This window comes from Myxine glutinosa, chromosome 8, assembly GCF_964187855.1.
Source record: "Myxine glutinosa chromosome 8, kmMyxGlut1.1, whole genome shotgun sequence".
Lineage (NCBI taxonomy): Eukaryota > Metazoa > Chordata > Myxini > Myxiniformes > Myxinidae > Myxine > Myxine glutinosa.
Window position 1 is genome coordinate 105,769,498 of NC_136268.1, and position 11,682 is coordinate 105,781,179.

At 47.5% G+C, this 11,682-nt stretch overlaps 1 protein-coding gene across 2 annotated transcripts; it reads left to right on the forward strand.

The window, feature by feature from the left end:
• Positions 1–2,476: 2,476 nt before the first annotated feature.
• On the forward strand, positions 2,477–11,234 carry PGLS (6-phosphogluconolactonase). Of its 2 annotated transcripts, none has more exons than XM_068125049.2 (5): positions 2,477–2,930; positions 6,182–6,289; positions 6,711–6,812; positions 7,041–7,181; positions 10,816–11,234. In XM_068125049.2, exons 1-5 carry the CDS (start codon positions 2,670–2,672, stop codon positions 10,930–10,932), a joined length of 729 nt encoding a protein of 242 aa, XP_067981150.1. In that variant the 5' UTR covers positions 2,477–2,669; the 3' UTR covers positions 10,933–11,234. The 2 variants fall into 2 exon arrangements, with proteins under 2 accessions (XP_067981150.1, XP_067981151.1); XM_068125050.2 differs by having other exon boundaries at positions 2,634–2,910.
• Positions 11,235–11,682: the final 448 nt, after the last annotated feature.

The window sequence follows — 11,682 nt, forward strand, 5'->3', positions numbered from 1 at the left end:
TGTCCTAATTTACGATCTTCATTTTAGATGCGACTTAATAAAGATAGGGTGGGGAGGGTGGGGTGTGAGGTTGTTTCCCCCCGGACCTGGCTTGTATTACCGTACTCCTCTTCACAAGGCTTTTCATTTTCATGATAAAATATTCACATTGACTCACACTCGACATTGACATATTCACCGAAAAGGCGTAAATAATGATGGAGGAATCACATGAATACAAGTTAATGTTTTAAACAGTCTTTACAAGGTAGGCTGGAGTTATTACTCCCGCCAGGGAGTAATGCATTCACTCGTGTGTGTGTGTGTGTGTGTGTGTGTGTGTGTGTGTGTGTGTGTGTGTGTGTGTGTGTGTGTGTGTGTGTGTGTGTGTGTGTGTGTTCGTGTTCGTGAACAAGATATCTGGAAAAGTTCTGAACGGATTTGGATGAAAGTTGGTGGGATGATTGCCCTTGGGATAAGGAAGGATTGATTAGTTTTTGGTGAAGCTCAGGATATTATTCCCGATCCAGGAATTTTTTGAAGGATTTTTTACCATTGGAAGATGGGGCTCATTTTTTTTTAACATTATCTTCTATATATTCTATATTTAACATTGTGATATGAAAATAGTTTTCATATTTGTTGTAAATGTAGTTTAAACTCGTGGTTATGCGTTGGAGCGGTGTATTTTTTTTTAGCAGCGTCGTCTTCAATGTTCATTTATTTTTTTCTAATAAAGACATATTCTGTCATTTTAAAACCACCAGTGTGTATTAGGTTTCCCCGTTTAATAAAATGTATCGTTTGCTACGTATAATGCTTTAAAACGTTTTTTTTTGTTTTTTTTTACCTCAGAAGAGATATTGTGGACCATCCACCGCCAATATCACGTCGGGGTCACCAGTAAAGCGCGGCGTTATGCGCGCTGCTTGTGAGCAAGGAGGAAGCGGACAAGCGGTAACATATAAACGTCTTTATTGTAAGAGCACACTGTAACACTGAACTGCTCCGGGCTGGGCGCCCGGTGTATATCATGAGGCCACGCCTACCCCTCGGGCGTGGCCACCGCCCACTTGGTGCGCAGAATGATGTCACCACGCCAGTGGGCTTTTGTGTCCGCCACAATATCAACATTTAGCTCAGCGAATATCATTCGCGGTGTCAGTATTTGATGAACTTATAAAGACTTAGTTCCAGATTTGTCAATGGCTGAGGTATATTAACAAACGAATAAAACAGATTTGGCAAAATTCCAACTTTTTAAAAAAAGATCGCATATTCACCCAGGGTTGTGAGAGGCTGAAGAAGAAGATACCTCACATGGGCTTCCCAGACCAAATAAATAATTCTGGTTCTGGCTCTGTGATTTTCAGGTTTATTACTCCTGCCAGGGAGTAACGCATTCGATCGTGTCCGTCCGTGTGTGTGTGTGTGTGTGTGGGTGTGTGTGTTCGTATGTTTGTGTGTTTGTGAACAAGATATCTGGAAAAGTTCTGAATGGATTTCGATGAAAGTTGGTGGGATGATTGCACTTGGGATAAGGAAGAATTGATTAGTTTTTGGTGAAGCTCAGGATATTATTCCGGGTCCAGGAATTTTTTTTGGGAAAGATTTTTTCTGTTTTACTGCATTAAAGCTTTTATTCTTATTCATAAATGATGTTTTTCTCCTCTAATTCCGAGATATATCAAAATAAATTCTCTGACAGTTAGGGCCAACTGTGGCGGACACATGGGGCAATAATTCCGCGCACCAGAAGGTGGCGCGAGCGCCCAGGCGGGGACCGATGGCACATGCCCCGCCCTTCGACCGAGCGCAGCGGCCACGCCCGAGGACTAGGCGTGGCCTCGGCACATATATGCGGGCTCTAAACTCGAGCCCGCCCAGTGCTGCAGTTTCGAGCTTTTGCAATAAAGACTTGTGGTTTAACAACGCGTTGTGGCCTACCTCTTTGGCAAGCAAGTTGTGTGCGCAGCACCACACTTCACTGGTGACCCCGATTGGTTCAGCCGTTGCTGACCACCGAACGTGCCATGGCCAACAACGCCGTCACGGTCAAACTCAGAGTTTTGGGAAGCACAGGCTGATGTGTGGTTCGTGTAGGCCGAAGCACAATTTCAGCTTCGAGGCATAACGGCGGACGAGACCCGTTACTACCACGTGGTCGCCGCCCTCGGGCCCAGCACTGCCGCCCGAGTCATGTCCATCCTGCGGCACCTGCCGGCCGACCACAAGTACGGGGTGCTCAAACGTCTCCTCATCGCCACGTTCGGCCTCACGGAGATCTGAGACGCGTATATTAATGCGTATATATTAATGCATAATGCGTATATAAAATGCAGACGCGTATATATACATACATTCGTCACACGCACGCACGCACTTGGTCGCTTAACCCCGCATTTCGCTTCGTGAGCGCAGGGAAGTAATCATCGCCATTCTCGTAATGAAGTGCAAACCGCAGTAACCGAGCTGGTCGAACGGGCGCTGCGAGGCTGAATCTGTGGCACGGAATTGGCGGCTGGCCAGGCTTTGCTTGGCCGAATCTGCGGCACGGAATTGGCGGCTGGCCGGGCTTTGCTTGGCCGAATCTGCGGCACGGAATTGGCGGCTGGCTGGACTTTGCTTGACCGAATCTGCGGCACGGAATTCGCGGCTGTTCAGTGATTACACCGACTTGGACACATCACATGGCGGACGCGCTCGTGCAGCGATTCCGAGATTCCGGAGACTTGGCCGCGGCCCTCGGACGCCTGGTATCCCGACGGGCCGCTCTATCAGTCGACTCGGCACTTCCCTTCCGCTTTGGCGTGTCGGGCGGTAGTGTGGCCGACCTGTTGGCTCGTGCGCTTCCCGGGGAGACCTTGCCCTGGGAGCGGACCCGCATGTTTTTCTGCGATGAGCGCTACGTCCCGCCCGGACACGCTGACAGTACGTACGGGGTGTACAAGGTGTGTTGGCTCGTCCTGCGCTCTTAGTTTGTGCTTGTCCACCTGGTGGTGTTACTAGCAGTGTTTACCTTCATCGAGATGCTATGGTCGAGGTCGAGCCCCTGTACCGCCATTAAATAACACCGGGTGGGTTGACAAAGCCTGCCATCCTTCCGAGGTCGGCAAAATGAGAAACAGTTTACAACGTTACGGTGTGCACAGTCAGGTCCATAGGGCAATGTGTATGACCCATAGGGCATTGTGTATGGCCCATAGCATAGGGCAATGTGTATGGCCCATAGGGCAATGTGTATGGCCCACAGCATAGGGCATTGTGCATTTTTTTTCTGCACCAGATTATAGTTGTTAGGGTTCGGGTTCGGTAAATTTGGGTAAATCGTCATTTTTGAGAATTTTCATTTGGGTAAATATTCCACATCATTCTGATACAAATAATAAGAAAGTAGGGTGTAACTTTGATCAAATATTTATATTTACTTCACTTTGTGTGACTAGTTCCGTGTGAGATGATCTTCATTTGGGTAAAGCTTGGCTGGTTGCCGTTCATTTGGGTAAATCGTCGAATTTTTTTGATTTTCATTTGGGTAAATATTCCACATCATTCTGATACAAATAATAAGAAAGTAGGGTGTAACTTTGATCAAATATTTATACTTCATTAATGTCTAGGATCAACCTATGTGGGTAAACTTACCGCCACCTTGTTCGCTTCAGCACGGATTCATTAATCCTGCAGATGTACACCGAGTTATGTCCCCCTGGCCTAAAATGGCTGCCACCGATCGGGCCGGTAAAATTTGTAAAATTCTGTTCGCATTCGTTTTCTTGGACATCAAGAAGCACACCGTAACGTTTTACTGCATAAAATAACCTTCCTTTACGTAGTACGACTTACATTTGGGTACATTTGGGTACATTGTGCTTTCATTTGGGTAATTCGTCGGACCCGGTCCTCTTGATAAGACCCAGCATCTCATTTGTCTTGTGGACAGATGCAGCTACATGCCTATAAAAGGCAAGTTCATTGTCTATAACAACAGCAAGGTCCTTCCCTTCCTGTGTAACTTGTAGCTATTCACAGTTGAGGTATTACATTACAATTTACATTCCGCTTTCCTTTGCCAATGTGCATGGCCTTACATTTGGCTGGATTGAATGAACGTTGCAAAGTAATGACCCATCTTCCAGCTCTGTCAAGGTCAAGCGCTGTGATGCCCTCATGGATCTTTGTTTTGTCAGCGTAAATCTGGACGGAGGTCTGTATCTCAGTTGGCAGGTCACTGACGTATAACACAAAGATCTGGGTACCGAGAACACTTCCCTGCGGGACTCCGCTGCCAAAGCTAACCTGGTCGGATTGAACATTGTTGACAGTGGCACATTGGGTTCCACCTACAAGGAAAGCTTCAATCCATCTCAAAAGTTTGTCATTGATGCCACAAGCCTGGACTTTCTTAAGAAGATGACGATGCGGACCGTATCACATGCTTTGCTGACGTTCAGATAAAAGATGTCGATCGGCTTCGCAGAACTGATCAACCTCGTCCATTTCTCCTTTTGCCACGTCAGCTGAGATAAACATGAATGACCAGGTATGCCTCATGGAGGAGGTTATTAGTCCCCTACCAGGTTTCATTGGAGGAGACTATAGGTTTGCTGTCTGCCCATTTGTCCATCCTACCTGTGGTTTTTCCAGACTTTTCCCCCATACCCCTTAATATATATTCAACTGAAACTTGGTACCTGGCTTTATTATGATAATTTACAGAAACTGTAACGTATTCTGTAGCTTTGCATATTTAAAATAATTTGTCCTACTGTACGAATGGCTCACAATTGCTGAGTGCATGGAACAAGAGCATTTGTTGGGACCACTAGGGGACATGTATGGCAAAGCATTGCTCCCTCTTTTTACTGATGACATGATGCAGCACTGCATCCCTCACAATGGATTACATGGTTTTACCTACTACACAGGTTAGGCTTATTGGCCTGTAGTTCTCTGAAAGTCGACGATTTCCCTTCTTAAATATCAAGATTACATTGGCTTTTCCAGTTGTCCAGAAGTATTCCCTCATCCATCAACTTCTTGAAGATGATTCCCAGTGGAGTGCATATAACATTAGCTAACTCCATCAGGACCCGACCCGAGGATGAAATCCATCAGGTCCTGCTGATTTGCACCCAATTAACCGCTGGAGTTTCTCTTTCACCATCTTTGGTGTAATATTTGTTTTCTAGATCCGCTCCGTTGAACTGCTAATTAGGCATAAGCGCACCACTGATGTCTCCATTGGTCAACACACTACTGAAGAGTTTGTTGAACACTTCCATTCCGTCCTCCAACTTCAAAGACCCGATGCTTTTTTTTTCTTCTCTTCACCCTTGAGTTACCATAATGCTAGAAATCCTTGGGATTCTGTTTCATATTATCGATAAGTTTCATCTCGTATTCCTTGTTGAGGTTCTGAGTTGCTTTGCGTAGTCTGGCACTCACCATACAGTAGGACCGGTAATCTTATGCCTACGTCTGCTTGTGGAAAAGAGTCCCTCTGGTAGTGAAGATTTGTTTCCTATTTCACCCTGTAGTGTTTTTGACAACTGGAACAAATTCATTAATTGCATTCAGAAGTTGCTACTTAAACAAATTCCAAGTTTCCCAACAGTCTTTGCCAATTTTCAAAACGTTGCGGACCGGTTATGATGAAACTTGGTGAATGAGTTGGTTCGGTGGCAAGAGCAAATCGATTAGATTTTGTTTTAGAAAAACGAGCATATCAAGGTCCGGCCTCTCGGTGTGATCCAAAATGTAAACTGTTCAGCATGGTGGAGGTAAGCGCTTTACGTCGTGCCGTTCTAGTTGGTCCTGTCTCTCAATTGTGAAGAATCACTTTTAAAATTCGAAGATCCGGATCTTCACAAAAATCTTTTCACTTCGTCCTTGTTACACACCCCACATGTCCACCAAGTTTTGTCAGTATCCATCCACAACTTTTGGAGATCACAGGCATGCAGACAGATAAACAGCGGGTGAAAACATAACCTTCGTCCACCTTTGGGTGGCAGTGGTAATGAAACTGATTTCTGCATTCGTTTGTATTTTTCCTTATTCCAATGTTTTAACAATGAACTATCGAGCAAGTGAAGGCAGAATTGATTAGACAATTGTGACATTGAATTCCCCAAGTATCGTACGTAATATATCATCTATAGTTTGCTTTGATGTGACCTTAGTGTACTTTTCTTACCAGGCTGGACTACTAGCAAAGGTACCACTGGCAGAGAACCATGTGGTTGCTGTTAACACTGATCTCCCATTGGAAGAGGCAGCTGAGGATTATGAGCAGAGAGTCATGCGTGTGAGTATCTTGGGACTTGTTTTGTGATTCACAAGTACCGATGATTAAGTGTGTGTGAGTACCTTGTTTACCTGTATTGTGAATCAGAAGTCCCTATGATTAGAGAGCTCTGTGTTGGATTTTGGTTTTCTTATGACCATAATATTTTGATTGCTAATCGTGTCGGCCTACACGTAAACGTGTTCGCTTGTGTTTCTCACAGTGCTACCTTGGTGCTCACCGATGACGAGTACAATCTCATTGGCCGGTTAGCTCCCTCCGATGGAATAGTTCTATCTCTCAGTTCATGTTGAGCTCGAGCGAATGAAGGGAATTAACTCTGTAAATAAATCCCAGCTGTAGAGTAAGTGATAATTACTTGCTGCTTCTGCCGTCGTGATGGGCGTACAATTCTCCATTCATCTCAATTTTTGCTCTGTAGTTTTTTCCGAATGAGGATGTACCTACCTTTGACCTATTGATCCTGGGAATGGGCCCGGATGGGCATACCTGCTCTCTCTTCCCATCGCACCCATTACTACAGGTGACTAAACCCTATATTGGTATATACCTAAACATTTGCATTCAGCAACACATCGTTACTCCCTGATGAGCAGTGCTTTTATTTACTTAATTGATATAGCCCCAAACATCCCTACCCTTCCCCCCTCCCTTTCAAGTTGGTGATATTTGATCAGTGTTGTGGATAAACCTATTTTATTTTTATTTCGGTTAATTCCAATCCGAACACCTGTTGTCATTCCCGGAATAGGAGAGTAAGCGGTTGGTGGCTCATATCAATGACTCTCCTAAAGAGCCTCCATGCCGCATAACCCTCACACTACCTGTGCTGAACGCCGCCCACTGCGTTGTCTTCCTCGTGACTGGACGGGGCAAGGCCGCAGTCCTCAAGGTACTGATTGCTGGCCTGATGTTTTTTTGTGGTTTGTTTTTTAAATGTTTCTGATTAAAGTTCTCATCAAGGATCCATGCTAGCAAGTGAAAAGTAAGCAACCAGATTTGATTTTGGGCTCCTTCCAGCATTGTGATGGCATCCTCCATGGCATTGTGATGGGAAAATGGAGAGGAGAGATAGTATTGTAACACGTACGGACATCATGTACAATGTACATACCCTCCCATATACACCTCCCCCATCCCGCATTCTTCCATTTGCCTCCCCCCATCCCACACCCTCCAAGCCTCCCCTCAACTCACCAATACCACACCATTCAAGGCCCCCTGGGCACACTCAGCTTCATCCATCTTCCTCACCCCCTCACCGCCCCCCCCCACCCCCCGTCCAGTAACCACCAACCACATCTGGCACCCTCCCAGATTCTCCTCCCTTTCCCGTATCCTCCCAAAGCCTCCTCTCCTGTCCCTAACCGTCTGGACCTCAAACATCCGAGGCCTCTGCTCCAACCTGACAGATCTCTCAAACCAGGTCGCTGCTGATAAACCGGAAATTATCTGTTTAACAGACTTCTTCCCACAGGACATCCTTGACACCTTCGTGCCTATCCCTAAGTATTGTCTGCTACAATTTGATAGGCCTGAACCCTGCACTGGAGGCCGTGTTTCACTCTACATCATTAACTCAATTTCGCACTGTGTGTGTAATGGACATCATGTACCCTCTTACACCTCACCTCCTCTTACACCTAGTAACGGATCTTCCACCTCCTAACTAAAGGAGTACCTCTGGCTGCGACTTCCCCTCCCCTCCCACCTCTTGTTTGTCTGTGTTGTACCAGCTTCCAAACTGTGATGACTCCTTCTACATCTCTCTCAGACAACATGGACAAACTTTTAACCACTCATCCATCCCTACTCTCTCTTCTTCACATGTGGTGATTTCAATTGTCACCATGCAAATTACCTGGGTGTTGGTACCTCTCTCATTAGCCATGGCACTTCAGCAAAGACTTCTGTGACTCTGTGGGACTGACTCGATCTGTGAACTTTCCAACCAGGATTTCTTCCAATGGCAAATCCTCCCTTCTGGACTTGGTGATGACTAACTTTCACACAAATGTCCTTTTTTCAATCATAATACTGTTATAATCATAACCTCTTTCTGCTCTTTCTGGAACAGATCCTGACTAGATGCTCCTCCTCTCCTCCAATTGGTTCATCTGATCATATGTTTGTGAAGGTTAACATTTGTCTGGGTATTCTCAGAGAGCTGCCTCAATGCCAGCAAGTCTGGCATTTCACTCAAGCAGATTGACAGGGACTGCATGCAGCCATTACACTTCAGGACTGGTCTCCAATGTCTACCGCCCCTGATATTAATTCAGCCTGGAAATCCTTCCACAGAAACCTTCTCTGTCTCATGCACAGATTCATCCCATCTTGTCTTCAGTTATCCTACCCTTCCTACTACCCATAGTACACCGAATCCTGTGGTGAGGTGGTTGGTTTGATACCACTTGCTTTCTCTTCCTGGAAGGCAAACCCGACTGGAGGCAATCTTACATCATTCCACAAAGCCTGCAACAAGTGTCTTCGCTCTCAGGAGAGCTAGAAAACAACATCTATCCAACATCAAGATTGAACTTTCAAACTTGTCTCCCTCCTCTAACATCTGGTGACACCTTGTTTTGTCTGTATATTGAGGATGCTCCCCAGCAGATTTGCTCATGACAAGGCCGAATTTCTCAATCCTTTGTTGGCTTCCAAATCTTGTGTCCCCAACCCCTCGCTCTCTGTACGCATCCTACCCAGTCGTACACAACTGCTCCTGGAATCTGTGTCCTTTGTGCCTAAGAAGGTAGAGGCGTTTCTGCAACCCTCGACTCTGATTGTGCAACTGGACCTGACATAATCAGCTCAAGTGTCCCAAAACCTGTTCTGCTGCTCTTGCACATTCTCTTTCTGCTCTTTTCACCTTATAATTTGCCCGAGGTCTTATTCCGCTTGCTTGCAAATCAGCCAACATCACTGCATTACATAAGCAAGGTGCAAAAACCGATCCCCTTAACTACAAATCTGTCAGTTTTTTTCCAATCATCAGCAAGGTCATGGAATCCATAGTCGCAGTTAACATAAAATCCTTCTTCTCCAACAACCTCATCTCGGATCATCAATTCGGATTCAGACCAGGTCACTCTATCTTACACATGCTATTTCTATTCTGCCAACAATGGACGAAGGCCGTCACCACCCGACCAGACCCCTCTCCTCCCATGACCCGACCAGTTCCACAACCAGACCAGATCCCTTTCCAATTACCCCAGCCGTCCAGACGGCCTCCCACGACCCAACCCGTCCTGACCGCCTCCCACAACCCGTCCTGACCTCCTCCCACAACCCGACCAGATCCCCTCCCCTCCCAGGACCCGACGAGATCCCTTCACCTCCCACGACCCGACGAGATCCCTCTCCTCCCACGACCCGACGAGGTCCATCTTCTCCCACGACCCGACAAGATCCCTCCCCTCCCACGACCCGACCAGATCCCCTCAACTCCCATGACCCGACCAGTTCCCCTTCCCTCCCACGACCCCACCAAATCCCCTCCCTTTCCACGACCCGACCATATCCCCTCCCCTTCCACGACCCGACCATATCCCCTCCCCTCCCACGACCCGACCATATCCCCTCCCCTCCCAGGACCCGACCAGATCCCTTCGCCTCCCACGATCCGACCAGATCCCCTCCCCTCCCACGACCCGACGAGATCCCTCTCCTCCCACGACCCGACGAGATCCCTCTCCTCCCACGACCCGACGAGATCCCTCTCCTCCCACGACCCGACGAGATCCCTCTCCTCCCACGACCCGACGAGATCCCTCTCCTCCCACGACCCGTCGAGATCCCTCTCCTCCCACGACCCGACGAGATCCCTCCTCTCCCATGACCCGACCAGATCCTCTCCCATGACCCCACCAAATCCCCTTCCCTTCCACGACCTGACCATATCCCCTCCCCTTCCACGACCCGACCATATCCCTCCCCTTCCACGACCCAACCATATCCCATCCCCTCCCACGTCCATATCCCCTCCCCTCCCACGACCCGACCATATCTCTCCCCTCCTACGACTCGACCAGATCCCCTCCCCTCCAACGACCTGACCAGATCCCCTCCCATGACCCCACCAAATCCTCTCCCCTTCCACGACCCGACTAGTTCCCCTCCCCTCCCTTGGCCCGACCAGATCCCCTCCCACGTCCCGACCACCTCCCACGTCCCGACCGCCTCCCACGTCCCGACCGCCTCCCACGTCCCGACCGCCTCCCACGTCCCGACCGCCTCCCACGTCCCGACCGCCTCCCACGTCCCGACCGCCTCCCACGTCCCGACCGCCTCCCACGTCCCGACCGCCTCCCACGTCCCGACCGCCTCCCACGTCCCGACCGCCTCCCACGTTCCGACCGCCTTCGACGACCCGACCAATCCCAACTCCTTCCCATGACCCGACCAATCCCAACCCCTTCCCATGACCCGACTTCTTTCCATGACCCGACATGATGTGACCACCTCCCATGACACAACACGACTCAACCTGACCCGATCCTCTCTTGTGCCTTGTGTTTCAGCAAGTATTGGAAGATGGCAATGAAGAGCTTCCAGTCAGCAGAGTGCAACCAACACATGGAGAGCTGTTTTGGTTGGTGGACGAAGAAGCCGCAAGCAAACTTTCCTCCGATTCTTGATTGTGTTTCAGGAACTTTGTTATTATCACCTGTGTGGAACTTTCTGCTGGTTCTCACTGTTTGGAACTTGCTCTGAGGAGTCTTTTTTATTTTAACCGACAAATAACTCATGAAATTGAAAATAACAGCAAACATCTATATTTAAATCTGATTCGAATCATGGATCATTTTTCCTTTTTGATGCCAAAGGTAGTTTGATTGCTTGTGACAATATTTAACAATATACCTGCGAAAACGGAGAAAAAAACTCGACTTTGTAAATATGAAATAAATTTGTTTCAAATAAATCTGTTTTTATTTTGCATGATTTGTTATGTTCTTGTATTTCTGATTAACAGATCTTGTTATCCCCACGCTTAAAAGAAAAAATAGCGGTATACTGTATTCAATCTCTGGGTTATACAGTGTATTGTAATCAGCTCCATCTCTGTCTGTCTGTCCCGCTATCTCCTCCGAAACATTTGTGCAGAAATTCACTAAACTTGATAGTTAAGATCACCACATGGCAAGAAGCTGCAAAGCAGTATCATTTTTGGCCCTGTTCCCTGGGGCCCTGGGCCGGGGTGAAAAGGTCGAATACCAAAAAATTCGACCTTTCGTTCTGAGGAGGAACCTGTTCCGTGGGGCCCTGGGCCGGGGTCAAAAGGTCGAATACCAAAAAATGCAATTGCGGGCACATTTTAAAACATATTTTTAAAATGAAACTTTTATGTGTCCCCCAATCAGAAGGAGGCGCAAAGCACCCCTCCC